The 18,742-nt window shown below is 43.8% G+C and overlaps 1 protein-coding gene across 3 annotated transcripts in view; it reads left to right on the forward strand.

Annotated features, from left to right (window-relative positions):
* Nucleotides 1–13,506, forward strand: part of METTL16 (methyltransferase 16, RNA N6-adenosine) — a 61,625-nt gene extending 48,119 nt beyond the window's left edge. For all 3 annotated transcript variants that reach the window (XM_010986407.3, XM_031468549.2, XM_064495818.1), the window contains 2 exons: nucleotides 4,565–4,738; nucleotides 4,864–13,506. In XM_010986407.3, the coding sequence (XP_010984709.2) occupies nucleotides 4,565–4,738; nucleotides 4,864–5,481 (792 nt within the window). In that variant the 3' untranslated portion in view covers nucleotides 5,482–13,506. The remainder of the gene's footprint in view (nucleotides 1–4,564; nucleotides 4,739–4,863) is intronic.
* Nucleotides 13,507–18,742: the final 5,236 nt, after the last annotated feature.

An 18,742-nucleotide genomic window follows, 5' to 3' on the forward strand; every position in this document is an offset into this window, starting at 1 on the left:
CTTGGATTCATCCTAAGCTCACCATTCTGCTCAAAAACTTCTGAGTGGCTACCTACTGCCAGCAGAGAGTACAGCTCCTCAGGGCTTCTTGGGCCTCTCAAATCTGCCTTTGACTTTCCCTTCCATACTAATTACTCCTTGTTTTCCTGACTGTACTGTTTCTCCCATATTAGAAGTTCCACAGTTTATGACCTGTCTTTGGCCCCTGAGTTGTCTTAATCACATTACAGAGTCTTGGGTAGCTTCCTTGCTCTGTAGTCCGATAGATTGTTCCCAGTTCACGTATTTTTTTCCTATCCCAGACCTGACATCAACTATTTCTCCAAGAACGTCTGGCTTATTTTAGTGGGAAATGGTATTTAGAGGTATTTATCTGGGCACTGAGTTGGCCATTGTTTCTAGGCTTTTTCAGTGGGTAGAGCTAGGAATTATTACTTTCTTTTTGAAGATAAAATATATCCCAGTTCATGCTGATGCTTTCTGTTCAGTTTCTCCTTAACTTCATCAAGTGTCTGTATCTCCCATTCAAAAATTCCATGCCAAAAATCAAAATCCTCTATAATACTAACATTACTCTTTTGGCCCACAATACACCACAGCAGTCCCAAAATTAACATCACCATCAACAAAACGATTGTGAAAATAGTTTTTTTTTTTTCCTCTCTTTTTCATTCTTTTGTCCTTGAGGACTATCTTATTACAGATTTTAAAGTCATTTGGAATGTTCCCTCTTTGTGGGTTTATGCTATGAAGTCTGTACACAGTCAGGTTCATTTGTTTCATTTTGCTTTATATTTTCAGGGATTGCCTTTTTGTACTATTTAATTTTGTTTTCTAATTGTAAAAGATATTTACATGGTTTCAAAATCAAATCTCAAAAAGGATATAGTCAGAAGTCTAGCTTCTTTCTCTTGTTTCTTTCCCCCCAGTCCCTCACTTCGCCTTGGGTCACTATTTAAACAGTTTTATATTTATCCTTCCGTTGTTTTTTGTTTGTTTCAATATAGGGAGATACACATGTAGTTATAGCCACCCCTTTTAGATAGGTAGTGTTCTACATAAATTTTCTTCTCCTTGCTTTGTTACTTTTTACTGTTTTTACATGGATTTAGGGATGATTTCAAGACATTTTAAACATTAACCTGTCAGATGCGATAACAGTAGAAATGCCTGCTGGCTGTTAATAAGGAAGCCACACTCTTAGACAGCAAAATATTTAGTTTACTTCATGGCAGCAGGGCTGATACACATTTGAATAAGGTGAGATGGTCTGGCTGTCCTTCCCAGCACAGCTCCTGTGTGTGGTCCAGCCAGGTGTCATGTTGGCCCTTTGGCTCTGTTTCTCCAAATAATGATAGCCTGTGCTGAATCACAGCTCACACAGACATTCTGCTTGTTCCTGGAGGACCTCGGACAGTAGTCATTCAGAGCGTGGCAGAGCAGGGCACACTGGCAGAGCCCAATGTGGTGGCCAAGAGCACTCCTTTCCCCTCAAGACCATTCTAGAAGCTGCTTTGTCAAAACAAGGAGGCCGTGGCTTCATGCTCAGCAGACCTTAGTGATTGACTCCCTTCTCTTCCTGCAGATACCAGGGAGCTCTTGATGCTTTTATGCAGCCTGTGGCTTCACTGGGAGTTGCTGCCATCACTGTAGGTAACAGCAGAGCCTTGGCAGCATAGCAGATGCTACACAGATTTGGGTCTGGTTACATCTAATTTGAAAGTCTTCTGACTGATTGTACCACTGAGATCTAGAAATTAAAGTGAAAGTGAGGATTTAAGAAATTTAAAGATAGCTCTACTAGGTAAAGCACATTTGAAAAATGTAAGAACGTTTTTTGTCCAATTTATGATTTCATTCTAGTAACACTTGAAGCTCCTCCCCCTGTAGATCATTTTTCATTGAATCCTTGCAATTCAAAAGGTATAAAACCTGTATCCCCTGTGGGATTTACAACTCCCCACTAAACTTCTTTCACATTGTAATTTCAGCTGTGATTAAACAGTAGTTCATCTTCTAATCCTAAATCAACTGTAAATTCACCTTCTGATTCTTTACATTGAACTGAATTAACCATTATAAATGATTTTTTTAATTACACTTTAAAGTGTTGAATTGTCTATGTTACTTTGTCTTCTAAACTAGATTATGGTAGTTTGAATATAGCACTCTTCATTGAAAATATTTGTGGTTTGAGATTACAAGCATTTTCTTAAGACCTGCTCCTTCATTTTACTCTGGCCCTGCCGACTGAGAATTTGCAGAATGAACAAGAGAGGGAGAGGAATGATTGCTGTAAGCCAGGCTTAAGTTAATCTTTAATCATTTAAAAGCTTTGAGAATTTCTAAAGTATAAATTACTTTCTTGAGTTCCTTGTTTCTGTAATAGAGTAAAATTAAACAATCCTGAGAATGTGTGTATGTGTGTGTGTATTAAAACAATTCACTAAAAATCTTCAGAAATAACCAGATTTGTTGATTGACCACTGTATATGAAACATTGGGACCAGAATGCAAAGTAAAAGAGATGTACATAAGATGGAAATGTTTTCATTTTACTTCGGGGATAACAGGACCATGCATTGGCTATTTTGTTGTTTCTAACTCCCTCAGAACTTGTACAGACGATCCTTGCTAGAGCTCTTGTTAGGTTTGATGAGGGTGCATTTTTCTCCTTTAAGTTCTAGAAATGATGAGTCCGTTCCTAATTTTGGAGACAAATATTGAAGGAAATGAGAAACACAGCAATATCTTCATTTTGCTGGTTGGAATTTGTGAGCACAAGTGATTACCGCCTCTGTCAAAAGAGAGATGAGGCGCTATCCGTTTAGCCATTTTGTAGATGACCTTTGGTGTGCTGTCAGGGATGGCCCTGGGACGCTGACCTTTCCATGGTAACAGCCTTGCGTGTCAGGGAGGGGAATGAGAATCTGATTCTAGTCCCCCATCCTCCTTCTACACCATCTTTTTCACCCCTCAGCTTAATAATCATGCCTTAAGCTCCTTAGTGCAAAGTGTTAGGCTCTCCACAACTGTGGAAATTATGTTTCTTATGATGGGTAATTGGGTAATAATACTACTGTTATTACCCAATGTCAATGAGTCTTAATGTCAATATGAATTTGTCTCATCTTGTCTGAAACATTAATTGGGCAAGTTCAGGCTCAGGGCTCAGAGTCCACTATTCACTTCTCAAAAGCAGGTTCTTACTCATACACACACCTTCTGTTTTTGGTCCTTTTCTTCTAAGCTTGTTTTCTGTCTTTTTAATTTTATTTTTTACTAGTTATTACCTGGTATAAAGAGAAAATGTAGATTGTTTCTTAGAAATGCCATCTAAAATTTTTCTAGTGTAGAATAAACTGGCTATTTTGTTGTGTATGTGTGGGGTAGGGAGTCCCTGATTAGTTCCTATGAGGCATTCTTACTGTATGTGTATCTGTACGTGCTCTGTCACTATTTCCAGGCAGGATTGGGGTCAACGGCAGCACAATTATCAGACTCCTTCCAAGTGCACTCGGTGGTTTTTCTGTTTGAGTCTTTCTTCTTATAATCCTGCTCATTTTGACCTGACCTTAGAATTAGCTTAATTTTTTTTTTAAGTTTTGATACAATTTGTCAGCAACTATAAGTCTGTCTCTTAAAGTGTCCGTAATATATCTGCTCTTAGCTAAGAGTCATTTTTTTAAAAAGCCCAACATTTAGCAAGTTTTTACTTCAAAGAAATACATTTTAAATACAGCAGTGTCATTTGGTTTTTAAAATGGAACTTGAGTCCCTCTAGTGGGTAAAGTGAAATTCACTTTCTGAGCTTGAAAGTGAAAGAAAGATGACAATCTTTAGCTATGTGGAACCAGTTCTCAAATCCACTGTTCTTGTCTAGTGTCCCCTCTCCCCAGATGAGAGGCAGTGTTTAGCCGGCCACTGGCTTGGCCCTAGTGTTAGCCAAGATTCCACAGTCCTATTCCACCCGTGTGACCCTGGTGGCCCTGGTCATTCCTAGCATGTGATCCCACAAGCTGTGGCTCATTGGTTGCTTTCTTTCCAGCCCCAACAAGTATAAACTTGGACTACAAGTTAGTGATTTTAAGCCATGCAGTTCTTTATAGAGAAGAGCACAGTGCCCTTGGAGTCCTTGAGTTGCTATGAAAGAAATAATTACACAGGCCTGTTTTGGGCACAACAGGTAGATAAAGGACATTTAGTAACTGGACAAGTTACATATTGATATCCAGAACACAGGCAGCATGGTATGGCAGAAAGAACCTGCGTTTGGGGTTCAAATCCTAACTTGGCAGTTCCTAGATGTGTGACCTTGAGCTGGTTACATAACCTCTCTGTGTCTTAGTTTTCCCTTCCGTAAAATGGGGAGAAGGTGATAAACCCATTTCACAGTGTTGTTTTAAGTATTAAAAATAAACATGCAAAGGCCTGTTGTGTGTTTTTACTGCTCTGCAGTTGGAAGCAGAAGTCATGGAAATTTCCCTCGCTGAATTCATTATGATGCATGGAATTTAATTATTTGGATAACCTTCCCCTCTTCTCCCATGCATTCTCTTTTCAGTCACCACCAAGTAAGCGAAGAAAATTAGAGAAGCCAAGGAAACCCATTACGTTTGTAGTATTGGAGTCTGTGATGAAGGAATTAGCCCTCAAAGCGTCGTCTCTGGGCTCTGAGACAGTAGAAGGCATAGTAGTTGTGACGACATGGATTGAAAAAATTCTCACCGACCTGAAGGTACGTGGTTAATAATAAGCACATTGAAGAAGTACTTACAATAATCTCTTTTTTTTTCTTTTTTTAAAGGAGTTTTCAGTGGAGAAAAGTGATTTTCAGATAAAATTCTGTTTTTCTCCAAATAGGTTCAGCATAAACGAGTTCCCTGTGGAAAGGAGGAAGTTAGCCTTTTCCTAACAGCCGTAGAAAACTCCTGGATTCATTTAAGGAGGAAGAAAAGAGACCGAGTGAGACAATTGAGAGAAGTTCCCCGAGCCCCCAAGAACGTCATCCAAGCCTTGGAAGAGAAAAAGTCCACCCCAAAAGAGTGTGGCAGTAGCCAAGATTTGGCCTCAGGCCCCGGGGAGAGTGCCCCCTGTGCGCTCCAGGAAGGCGAGTCTGCCACTGTGGAGGGCCATGGCCCAAACCAGGACTCGCTCTCCCAGGATGAAAACCCAGAACCCATGGAGGATGAAAGGAGTGAGGAAAAGGGAGAGATGGAGGTTTTGGAAGGTTGTAAAGGCTCTGGCCATGGAGCCCAGGACCGAGAGGCTTCTGAGCAGTTCAGCAGCCCAGTGTTTGAAAAAGGGAACCATCTCCAAGGAGTAGCTGGACGTTACCTATTTAAATGTTTGATAAATGTTAAGAAGGAGGTAGATGATGCCTTAGTTGAAATGCATTGGGTTGAGGGCCAGAACAGGGATTTGATGAACCAGCTTTGTACCTATATACGTAACCAAATTTTCAGGCTTGTTGCTAGTTAACTCCAAACTTCTTGCACAGTTGGGAAGGTTCTGTAAAGCAGCTTACTTTGGAGTGACCTGTTGCGGGGCAGGAGGAATTCCACCCTCAGCCCACTGGTAGCATTATGTGGAATTATCTTTAAGAAAACCAGAAACAAATTAATCCATTTTAAAACACCCCTTCCTTTTTTTATTTTTATTTTTTTAAGTTACAGGGCATTGCAGTATGGTAGTTCAGAGAAGGAATTGTGGTTATCAGCATCAGCAACATCCATCAGTAAACTCTTAAGGGATTTAAACCTGACTTAAGCTGATCACCTTAGCTTTAGGCTGGTTTTCTGAGGCCGCAAGACTGCTTTTGCGGTTTGATCTGGGTCAGAAGTGTGCAGAGCATCATGTCCTGTCTGTCACCCACTGCTGCTTCTTGAGGAGGGCTGGCTTTCTCATCCCCCTAGTGGAGGTGGTGCCCCAGGGCAGAGAGCCCTGGCCTCTCCTAGAGTCACCTTCAAGACTGAGGACTTCGGGCACATGTGGTTAATGTCCCCTGTGTCAGTCCAGAGACAGGAACTGGCCTAATGGCAGGTGGTGGGAGAGTCAGGGAGAGGAGGCTAAGTAATGCCAGGAAGAAGGGCCCATCAGGAAGCGCCTGGAAACGTCGGCACATTCCTGACTCTTGTCTGTTTTGATGTTGCTTATTTCAGAAACAGAATTAGGTAAGCAAAACTGCCCAGTGTGATGGAGACACAGCAGAATGAAGCCATCCCCTTACCTCCAGCCTGTTCAAAGTACTGTTTTGTAGCAGTTTTACTGGTGTGATTTTTTTTTTTAATTTGCTTCTGCAGTTAAAGTGGAGCTAATATAAGTGTTTTCAGAATTGAAAACTGTCAATCCTGTTTGAATCCTGGGCTTGGGGAAAATATTTTCTTGGCTTTGAATGGGTAAGTGATTGATGATAGAAATAAGAAATGGAGCAAGATAGTTATGTGCATTAAGTTGCTTAAGAAAGTCTCGTCTATTGGGAGATAATCAAAGATTGGTAGCTGATCAAAGAGTGCTTTTTTGTGGGTCCCCTTGTGATACCCTCTGTGTTTACCTATTACTATTGGAGAATCCTGAGGCCAAGGTAACCATGTTCTTAAAACATGTTTCTAATTGCAGTGTCAGGGTGCAGCAGGAATGCCTCTGCAAAAGAAGCCTCTTTTTTTGTTCTCTTCGCATCTCTGTTACGTCCTGCTATGCTTGACTTTCATGGGTTGATTTTGCACCAGCAGCCTAGGGTCCTATTTTTCCTGAAATTTTTGAGTACGGTGCTGGAGCTTCTTGCTGTCTGCAAAGAAGACTGTGACTGAGTTGTTAAGCTATGCTTTTGAAAGGTGGCTATTGACTGGGGCAGAAAACTGATGACCTTGGCATATTTTGGCAGCAGCTAGACCAGGCCCTCAGCAAAGATACAGAAAATAAAAATAGGACCATATTATACCTCCCTTCGGCTGTGGAGACAGAGCTGCAGAAGAGAACATATTAACCACTTAGTGTTCTTAACTTGGCCCATAGACCTGGAAAATCCATAGCCTCCTGGTTATTTCCAGAAATTTCTAGGGGCATGTTTGGGTTTTTTTCTGGAGAGAAGGCTCCCCAACTTAGAGAGAGGGGTTAGTAACTCACTGAGGATTAGGGACCACTATGCTAGTCCAGTCTCTTTTTTGACAGGATAGGGAAACCAATGTCCAGGGCCCCACAGAGCCAGGGTTCGATGCAGGGCCTTGGATTCCTGCAGTCTGATCATCTCCTGTACCCATGCACAGCATCCTGCACTACTTATCTCTCATGACATGCTGGAATCACATGCTGGACCCAAACCTAGTTTCTATCTTGATAGACTTTTCAGATAATTGAGTTAGGTGACAGCTGTTCACTTGATAAGTGGTCACTGGGTATTTTTTGTTTGCTTGCTTGTTTCATTATAAAAGAGTAGTGCATGCTCATTAACGATTTGGAAAAATGAGGAGAAAACAGCAACAAAATTACCCCTCATCTCAACCTTCTGGAGCACAATTGGTATTTCAGTGTTTCAGTGTATTTCAGTGTTTCCTTCTAGTCTCTGACCTCCCTTTCTATAGATGGGGTGTGTGAGTGTGGGGGTTCAGATTGGTTGTGTTCATGCTGTGTATTCCGTTTTATATTATGCTTTTTTCTCATCTGATGTCTTGTAAGTAATTTTCCATGTTATCACAGGAGTGTATTATTTACACTCCTTGGTTCAAAATGTGTTTCAGGCACAGTATTACCCTTTGTTTAAGTGTAGTACTTAGAGATTCCCGGAGAATCCTCTGTGGACCTGGAGGCACAAAAGATGGATCTTGTGTCTGTATGTGTTTGGTGCCTGAGGTCTAAGGCTTTGTGTCATGGAAGACATTTTATAGGTGTTAAGCTAATGTTCTTAGAATTTAAAAAGTATGTGACAAGAGAAGCTTACACTGCTAGAGCTGTGAGTGCCTTTTTTTGCATTTGTGTGTCTTCATTTCATGCTCTGAGAATAGTTTATTTCTATCTAATGAGAGAACATTGAAAACATTTTTAAAAGACATTTAGAAATTCTTTCAGCGATGCGTATACTTTATAATTGTGTCATATGTGATAGCCTATATCTCCCATAGGGGGAAAAGGAATTTAAAAAAAATAGGTTATTGACTCATATATCATAATGTTGATTGATACTTGCCTTAAGTGTCTGGAGGTCAAGTTCACATTGATGGGTAGGTATGGAATTGAGTCTTTGTGGCATTATCCTAAATTACATTCTGGTCCCTGGCGTTGGCTTCTCATCTCTTGATAACCAAAGTGGGAACAGAAGCTGAACTTGCTTTCCAAGGAAGGGGACTAAAGCTACTTTTGTTCTTTGGAACCTGCTTTGCTTCTGACAGTTGGGTTCTTTGATCCACACCCTTGCCCAGCTAGTCACACAGCAGAGCACCGCTGCATGTCCTGGTAGGGTTGGTGTCTCTGGTGGAGTTTCAGGTAATCTAAATGGGCATGTGGATTACTTAAAACTTTAGTATGTATTTTTAAAAACATGAAACCTCTCTTCTCTTAATAGAAATCAAAGCTTACCATGTTAACACACCAAGTTCTAAGTTCTGACAACTAATAAAACTGCATGGTGTGGAAAAGATGCAAAAAGGTCTGTAGAAAATTCGGGGTCTCCTAAAAGGAATAGCTCCTCCATCTTACTTAAACTAAGGCATTTTCCTCTGTAGCCACACGGGGGCATCTTTGGCCCTTTTATCAAGTGCCTTAACTTCTCTGTGGGAGTGGATAAAATTGTGTCCTTGGTATTTTCTTGAAATATCCAGTTGCTACTCAGATAAATATTTTTATGTAAGCAAGGACATTTTCATATTTAAAAAATGTGAAAGATAAAAGTAGAAAGAAGGAAAAACCTACCTTGTGGTCGAATATACTCTTTCAACCTTTTTATGTTTCTTTATGGTCCCAGTAGACTTTTGTTCTTTTCTTTCCGTCTGTCCTGCTACTCTAGAATATATCCAGGATGGGTCAGTCCTTTGGACCAACTTTTTATTGGTCTTTAGTTAATGGAGGTACCAGAGGGGAATGTTTAGTGATTTTAAATCGTAACTTTTCAAAAGCTTTATGTTGCAGGAAGAGTAACATATAGAGCCCTAAGAAAGAACCTTTTGGTGTTCTTTTGTCTTTTCATTCTTGTCTTGCTTTATCTGGCCAGCTGAACAGCATGCATGTGATGTGTTGTTTACATTACAAGTTGGCACAGTTGGTTCTGTGTTGGGCGTATATTATATAGGTTAGCTGGGCCTTCTTTCCCACAAGGGGTGTTTCTGTGTGGAACGTGTCTGTCACCAACCCTGAGGTCTGTGTGGGCTCACAGAGAAGCCCCAGCCGCCCTTATTTTCCTGGCCCAGAATCAGATGTTGTAGGTGGTCACCCAGCAGATCTGTACATTAGAAGGAAGAAGGTCCAATTTGGAAAACTAAGAAGCCCTCTGGGAGAAGGAGGGTCTCAAAGGTGCAGCCATTTTACAGCCGGCCAGGAGGTGCCGCTAGGAAAGGGACGTGACCACATCCTTTGTGGAGAAGCTAGTGCTTGGGAGAATCAGTTTGCTGAGTGCGCACCTACCCCAGTAAAACCCAGCAGAGGCTTACTAGTGAGAATGATTGGCCTCTGCCTCCTGGAGCCGGGCAGTGATGGTATTGAACCTTCTAATTCTCCCAAGTACAAACTGCGTGGCGCTCATGCCAGTGCAGTAATAGAAAGCCCTTGAGCAACAGGGCCTCACATACATACCAGGGAGTTCCTGCTCTGCTCTGTAAAGACATTCAGATCCTCTGCTGTGACTCACCCAAATGACTAAAACAGTGGTTTATTTTTTTAATTGCTGGTTGGAACAGCTAATGCTCCCTTTTGGAACAGCTAATGCTGCCTTTTGGAGGCTTTGCTTTTACTCTGGGGGACTGTGTTGTGACTGAGTGAAGGCCTTGCACTTCTGAACACCCTTGAGGTGCAGCCTCTCCGCCTCTCTTAGCCCAAGCAGAAACATCAGGGATTCCAGGCACTCTTCAAGGAAGCAGAGGATCACCAGTGCTTCTTATGAGCCAGAGAACTGAGATAGGAGTGGACCAGGAAAATGTAGGCAGACTTGGCAGGATTGGCTTGTATATGATGTTCTCAAGAGGACAAGAGATATATAGGTCCCCAATGCTTTCCCAGTCATCCTAGGGGAATGGAAAACAGAGGAAAGCACAGACTTCCCAGCTCATTAGACCTGGGTTCACATTCGAGTTCCATTTACAGGGCAAGTCGGTCTCACTAAGGCTTAGCTTCCTCATACAAAAGATTGAAGAATTTTTACCTCACAGAGCTGTAACAGCAGTTAAGTGAGAGAATTACTGTAGTACCTGGAGGAATACATAAACAGAGAGTAGGCTTCTCAACTTGCTCATCTCTTATCATCCTTTGAGTTTCAATTTCTGGTCAGAAAATCTACCAAGAGAATCCAGTGAAAAGGCTGAGGGCTGTATAACTGCAGGTATAGACTACCACTCTGACCGAGAGCAAAATCTGGGCTTCCAGGTAATGGAGGGTTTAACAGGGAACCAGTACCGACTGGCAGTCCTCTGTGTAAGTTGTCTCACTAAGTAACCCTGCAGAGAAGTATGGGGTTCCTGTGTGATCACTTTAAAGAAGTGACAGCTAAGAGATTGCCCTGAGGTTTCTCTCAGAGTTAAGTCACAAATGTGGGATTTGAACTCGGTCCAGAGATCGGACACTGGGATCTGGTACCAAATCTCAAGATTTATAATAAGTGCCATACTCAGAATGGAAAGGGACTTCTGGGCTTATCTGACCCAACTCTAGGGAAGGAGACTTCAGTTTAGTCACAGGGAAGAGAGAGAAAGCATCTCTTACCCAACTTCACAATTTAGCACTTAAAGGTAATATTATTTTCCAGCCTGTTATCAATGAACAAAATTTAATAAGTGAAATTGCTTATAATTAGTTCTTAATTTATGCTACCAAATCTTTATATAGAATTTTGTATTTGGCAGTAGTACAGATAATTAGATAGTGAAACCACAAAATATCTAGTGCAAGCACATGTTGGATCAGAATCAATGTACAGTAACTGGTAATTATTTAGGTAATGACTCTTTGACGATACCTAATCGTATAATAATAGAAGAAGGAATTTTTTTAAATAGGCAGCATCCAGTATTTCACATACAGAGCACAAAACTGATGTACTTTCTGATCTTGCTGGAGAAGATAGCAATCATCAGAAAAACTGCAAGTTGTCCTCCCCAGGTGGGGGAATGGACCGTGTAAATCTGGAGAACAGGAAAGGCTGCTTGCAATCTGGTGGACTCATTCAGGGAGTGTGGCTGTGTCTAGGAACTGGAGCCAGGAAATCCCCAGCCCGGCCGGCCCCCAGGAGGCTTGCGCTGCTGCTGCCCCAAAAGAGAAGGCTGCCCCGAGAGCACTGCTGAGCCCGGACTGCGGGTGAGGCCGGGCCTGCCCCCACAGATTCGCAGTTCCAGAGGCCTTGTGTGTCTTGCTGGGAAAATGGGGGTTCCCATTCTGGTCTGACAGGATCCCTAATTCAGATGCGTGTGTCCCAGGATTCCTGCCTTCAGGGCTGAACACGGGGCTTCTAGACCAAACGCTGGCCTGTATTTTCGTGAACTCCAGATGAGCACTAATGAGGACTCTCATTCACCAAGGGAAGTATTTCTTCATCGTCTGTACCAGGGGTCAGGCAAGAAGGGCTGGAGCTCAGGCTCTGAGTAAAAGTAGCTTTTACTCGATTCCTGCAGGTTATTGCCGTACAGAAATAGCTGCCCAGGGTTACTGGATTCTGATTTATTTGGGGGAAGCCAGAAATCCAGACTTTATGAGAAATTTACTGTAAATCCTGACAACTACTTGAATATTTTATGGAAGCCTGGTGGACCACCATCAGTTTGTGGCCTCTTCTACCTCCAGGTGGTGGACTGTCTGAATATTTGCTGCCTCCACTTTCCTGACTCATTTACTTGAGCTCCTAAAGTCTGGTTGCTGCCTTCCCTCCTTTTTAAAGAGTTCTTCTCACCTCTTAAAGGGAGAATCCCGAAGATCCTCTTCTTGGGCTTTGTTTGCTCTTTTCTCCTGTTTATGGCTGACCTCATCCACTCCAGTGACTTCAGTGCTGATCACTCCTACATTCATCATGCCCAAATCTAGACCTTTCCTGAACTTTCAGCATCCACATACCTAACCACCTACTGGACATCTCCCCCAGGACTGGGGCTGTGTCAAACTCAGCTTGTCTGCTCCTGCTTGTCTACACCTGTATTCTTGGTTGCCATCCACCCAGCTGTCCAGATTAGAAATCTCTGCTCCTCCCTCTCCTTCGCCACCAGGGTCTAAAACCTTCCAGCTTAGAAAAATCTCCCAAATCCAGCCCAGCCTCTCCTTCCCTGGTGCCACTGCCTTAGTGCTGCTCCGCATCTCACACGGACCACGAAGGCAGGCTGAGCCATTTCTGGGGACCTTCAGAGCTAAGCAGCAGAAAGAGCAGATTTAGAGAGGTTTGAGGGAATGGGGTGAAGAAACCTGTTTTCAAGGGTGAAGCAGGAGGGCTTTCAGAAGAAAGAGTAGGATGGGAGATAGACCCACAGCAACAGGTCGAGTTATCCGAGGCCCTTCCTGATAAAGCACAGAACTTTCCCCCTTTTACATAATTTCATTTTACAGAAGTAATGTTTTCACTATAAGAAATTTAGAAAATAATGAATAAAAGTTTACAATTCCACTACTCAAATGGAGTTATTTTACATTTTGTTATCGAAGTATTTTTATATGCATATATATTTTTAAACACGTGGGATCATGTTGTATGCTACTGTTTTATAATCTTTTTCATTTAGCAATATACTGTGATAACTTCTTTCTGATTATATAAAACTAATCTATGCATCAGAAAACTTGTGAAAATAAAAACTACCAGTAATTACACTGCCCAAAGACCACCACTGTTCATATTTTGGCTTATTAACAACCCTGTCTTCTTCGTGCCATATTGTGAATGTCACTTCGCGAAACTAATTAATTGTTCCTTGTTGAAAATTTAGGTTTTCTGGTTTTTGCTTTTGTAAATAATGTGTTAGTGAATATCTTTGTACAGAAGTCTTCATGTTTTTTTTTTATTGCTTTGGGATAAATTTATATAAGAATTACTGAAGCAGAAGAGATACGACTCTTTTAAAGGCTTTTTGTACATATGGCCAGTTCGCTCCAGGAACAAATTGTGCTGCTTTATGTTTCCACAAGTGCCTGTTTCTACCACACATCTGATGGCACTAGAAGGCTAATTTTTAAAAATCCCTTATCAACTGATCAGCAAGAATATTTTCACTGTTTTAATTTTATTATAGTATTGGCAAGGCCAAACGTTCTCATATATGTGTATTTATGTTATAAGTATTTGTTCATATATTTATTGTTTTATGAATTTTAAATCATGTTCCATGTTCATTTTTCTATCCAGGTGTTCTTTTTGTTACTGAAATTGCAAGGGTGCATCTTGCCAGTGTTTCCCTCCATTTTGTCATTTACCTGTTCCTTTTGTTTATGGTGATTTTGTTTTTACATTCAGGGAGCTTTTAGAGGGCCTATGTAATCAAATCTGTCAAACTGTTCCTTTATATTTTCTTTGTTTGCCTTTACAGGTAGAAACCTCTCTAACCACCCTTGGAGCAGAAAAATGTTTGCCTACATTTTATTATGGCTCTTTTTGGCATTACTTTTTACACTTAACACTTGAATTTGTGTCGGTGTATGATGTAAGGTTTTAGGACCTAACTGTGTTTAGTGAATGGCTAAGAGTTATCACAGAGAAACTCCTCAGAGAGATAGATGACTGGTGAGTTCCAGCACTGCCATGTGTTGTGTCTGTGATGGGAACAGGGACTCAAGTTGGCTGGAGGCTGGGGAACAGGCGTATGTACGATCCCAGCCTGGAAGTGGGAGGCATGTGGTTCCTGGAGAGTCCTAGAGTGTCCCCGACACTACCCAAGGGTGGACTCTCCCGATGGGTCCTAGGCCCTTGTTAAGAAATCTGGTTGTGAGCGTGGAGCTGAGCCCTGGGTCCAGGCAGTCCAGCCAGTAAGAGGCTACTGCTCCAGGCCTCACATTCTCTTCTCAGAGGGCGTCAGTCAGTAGCACAGGTAGCTGGTCTGCAGCCTTGCTTTTAGATGTGAGCTTGGATTGCTGAGACAGGAGATTAGTCCTTTGTAGGGGTCACTGGTTGCACTCGAGGCCCTCTGCCCTGGGAGGGGCCTTCTCTGTCTTCAGACATCCCCCATCCCCACTGATCTGGCTGGCCTCTTGACTCACATTGCAAGACTCCACCTCTCTCTACCAATAACTTTGCCCAGTCTCTCCTGTGACCTGAAGTAAGTTGCTCTCATAAAGCCACCTCTCTTTTTCTTCAAAGGAATAACTGAAGTCCTCATCCTTTCCTTGTGCCTTTCCACTTTGATCAGCTTCCTCCTTCTGAGCTCATCCCCAGCCCCCATCTCTCCAGTGGCATGGCTTGCTCGCCGCTTTGGTTTCTCAGAAAAGCTCAGAGTGTGTGGCTCCTCCCTTTTTGCTTCTGAACTGCATTTCTTTCCTTATTACTCAGTGTCCACACCCAGGGCGGTTGCCTGGATAAAAATCTACCCCTTTCCCCCAGTCACCTTTTCAGGCCAGACGTAAGTGCCAGTGAGGAATGACTGCCTACCCAGGCCCAGTTAGAAGCTCTTCATTCCTCAGAGTGGCCTGAGGCAGGACAGTGTCCTCTGGGGTCATGAATCCCTGGATCCTGAGTTTGATTCTCTTTCCTTGCCTTCTTACTCACCTGCTAGGCTTATTTATTGGGCACCACTAAGCAAAGTTTAACGATTATTTCTATCTTCAACCAGCTCCCCACCATCAGCCATTTCTGTGAGGTTTTCACAGACCGTGGACCCTCTTCCCCAGGCTGGGCTCTCCCACACAGAGAAGAGCCAGGCCGCTTCTCATCTCAGCTGACACTAAGCAGCTTTGTGACCGTGGATAAAACACCTCTTGGGAGATTGGTCTAGGTGATCTCAGCTCTTCCAGGTGCAACAGACACTGTTTGAGGCAATGAAGAGGAGAAAGCACATGAATGGGAAGGTTGAACTTGACTGTATCTGTTTCATAGGTTCAGGAGAGGCCCTCTGACAGCTCACCAAGAGTAGAGGAAAGTAGGCAAAGACTTGGATGAAAGCTCCCGGCTGCAGGGAGCCAACTTTACTGATGATTGAATTTCTACCCTATCAGATACACCTCTATCAAAGTAATTCAGAATCCTGCTCATCATTCAGGCTGAGCTTGTCAGGAATCAGCTTCAGCTGGCTCACGCAGCCTTCAATTCACTAAATTCCCTTATTAGAAAAGTATGATTATCTGGGAACCTAACTTTCTAAAATGAATACTCATTTTAGAATCAGTACCCTTACAGGTCTTTGCATAGTCCTGTGATCTCTTGTGCTCCATCCAGCATGGTGAGAGAGAGCAAAGCTTACCTTTTCCAGGTATCCCTGTGGAGTTGAGTTCTACTCTGTGACCTTTTACCCTACTCTGGCTTACCAAAGGTCACCTGGCCTTGGCTACAAGGATAGCTAGCCCAGTGTCTGGCACATGTTTGGCACACACTAAATATTTGTGAAATGAATGTTGTATGGTGTGTCCGAGTGTACTAGTCTTCTGTCCCTCGTCATCTCATAGCTGACTTTTTCCCTTTGGTCTTGTTTTAACTACAATAGGTGGAAAGCTCCCAGGACCACTTGTAGAATTTGAGAGCTCAGGCCTGAAGGGTTAGGGCATCTGGGATCTGGTATACCTGTACTTTGGCTTTACACCTTTCCTGCATCTTATTACTGATGCTTTGTAGGGTCCAGGAACTGATCTTCATAGCCCTTAGTTGTATATATATGTAGCGCTTTGTCAGGGTGAATGGTGGGGTGATAGGAGACAGTCTCATTAGAGAATGTCACTAGCTCAGCATATTAAAAAAGTTGAGGGGGTTGAACTGGGCTTTGGGGTGCACAAGACATGAGGAGGAAGTGTGGAAATAGAAATCCTCTCATGAGAATTACACCATGCCAGACAGGCCAGTTTTCCTCCTATCCCAAAGGTATTGAGCACTAGAAGCTATAAAGAAACTTTAGGAACAACTTTCTGGAAATGGCTGGGCTTTGGATTATTTCCAAAACATACTAACCTTTCTGCTGAAACATCAAGAAGACTTTCTCTTGAATGAATATAACAGTTGGCAACTTCTACCCCAGGTCCACCCCCTTGGAACAGGAAGCTGGCTAAACTGTTAAATCACCCTCCTATTCATTCCTCCACTTTTATCCTCCCCCTTTCCGCCTCACAGGTATCTCCCACCTCCATTGTCCATTTCCCAACAGAGGACACTTGATGAGAAACTCTGGCCATTTTCAGGCTCCTGTAGGCAGCAACAAGCCCAGGAAAAGCCTCCTTTCTAAACCCTTTCTTTTGCCTAACATCCCCTGGCTGGTGTCCCCACATGACCCAAATAAACAGATGATCATGTGAAGCCAGGAAGGCTGTTTGTTTTAAATAGCGAGCATCTCCACTAAGCTCTAGAGCAGATGGGCTATTGGGGGCAAGCGAAAGCTTGGCATTTGAATTCTGTGTTCACTCCACTTTTATCTCCTTCCCCAACTCTGAAGGAAAAGCTGTCTTCAGAATACTACTTTTCAGAGGGGTGCCTTCGTGATGTGATACAGCTGGTCCCTGACAGGACAAGTCAGAAAAATTGGACTTCAGTCTCTTAGAAGAGACTTCAGGGCTGTACGAGTGCCATGACCACTTGAGGAAGGCAGAAGGGTACAGCTGGAGTTAGTCCTCTGAGCATCCTGGGCCACTGGCCAGTATGGTATGGTGTCGACCCCTAACAAAATGAGAACTTGGTCATCAACATTATCTCAAGTCATGGTGATATATAAGTTTTTAAGTTAAATTTAAACTTCCCATTTTCTTTGCTTGTGTAGTGGGCCCAGGTCCAACCACACTGGTAACAGGTGGTAGACACCTTAAAGGAAGCAATGTTGGGACCAGTACAGATCTTTCCAAGGAAAAGAACTTGGCTGTTATGCTCTGATTCCCCCGTTGTTTCTCAGCTTCATCATAAGCTAAGCCAGTGGCACCTGGTCATTTGTGTGTAATGGACTCTCTAGGCTCAGCTACAGATGCTGGGGCTAAGAGTGCAAAGATCAGCGCCCTCTGTAGACTGGTGCTGGAAACAACACCCTTCTGTTCACTAGGTTCTCGATTTCCAGGATCTGTGCAGATTTTCTTTCCCTGGGATGGGCTATGCCCTCAAAGGAAAGGCACAAATCCAGCTAGCATCATTTGTACCAGATTTCTATATGTCTAGCTGTCCTCTCCAAATAGGAGCATACCCCTCAAAGGACACAATGGGGGTGGGATGAATTGGCAGGCTGGTCGGCCATTCAGCCATCCTCATGCTCTGTATAATACTGAAGCCCCCCAAGGCAACAAGATCCTGAACCCAACTGGCGCTGTCCCACTCTGTTAGAACTGGTCAGCAAAGAAAATTATCTGGGGCCCAGACTCAGGGGCCTTAGACATGCTGGCACTGGGACAAGCAGAGCTGGACATGCTCCAGGGTGCCCCAAATATGCCTTCAGCCAGCCTGTGCCTGTCACTACCAACTGTACCAGTGGGGTCTGTGTGGCAGCCACCGAAAAAGCAGTACAGCAAAGTTTCAGGTAGATTTTGGTGCCCCACCACATCACGATATGTTAAGTGGCCAGAACTCCTTCCCGTGTGAGCAGTTTGATACTCTTCCAAGATTTTTTTCTAACTGGGGATCCTGCCGCAGAAATGCCTTAAAAAGAGTCACCCGTGGCGTCAGGGATAAATGCTCCTCCCTACAGGGCGAGGAGCAGCTGAACACTGAGTGACCTTAGGCAAGTCCTTTCTCGTCTCTGGGCTTCAGTTTCCTTATCTGCAAAAGGCGAGAATTTGGGCAAGCTGACCTCAAAGGTCTAATTTTCCGATTGTACCTCCAGGCGCCCCCACACGCCAGCGCAAGAAGCGGCCGTACGGAGGGCCACCTCTGGGTCTCCGCCCTCGCGGCGAGCGCGATTGTGGCTGGGCGGAGTGGCCCCGCCCCCGCTCCCCGCCCGCGGCCCCAGCTGCCCAGCCACTGGGCGGGCTGGGCTTCCGCCCTCCACGTTGTTGTTCCCGATTTGCGCCACGCCTCCTTGGTCTGGGTTGTGGGTGCCTCGCCTTAACCGCCCCCGGCCCGGACCCCGAGCAAAGGGCGGCCTCTGGGGTGGCACAGTTGGAGTCTCCACCTGCATCAGACACGCGTGGACAAACAAAAGTTTCGGGGAAGAAAAGAAAAGAGATTTGTTTTTAAAGGGAGAGTGGTGAAAAGTAAAGGGTAGGTTAGGGCACGACTCCAGAATTTTCCTCTCGGCCTCCCACCCGCCACAGAGTGACCCCAGCCGTACCCGCGAATGTGACCCTGCCAGACACTGGCCCTTTAAACAGTGGGCTGGCGGCGCGGGGTGTCCATGTGGAGCTGCTCCATGCCGTGTTGTCCTGCCCGCCCATTGGCCTGCGGCCCGGTGACGTCGCCTAATAGGATGCAAACGCACTGCGGGGGGAGGAACGGAGACAAAACACGGAATCGGATTCCACG

This window comes from Camelus dromedarius, chromosome 16 (genome assembly GCF_036321535.1).
Source record: "Camelus dromedarius isolate mCamDro1 chromosome 16, mCamDro1.pat, whole genome shotgun sequence".
Taxonomy (NCBI): Eukaryota; Metazoa; Chordata; class Mammalia; order Artiodactyla; family Camelidae; genus Camelus; species Camelus dromedarius.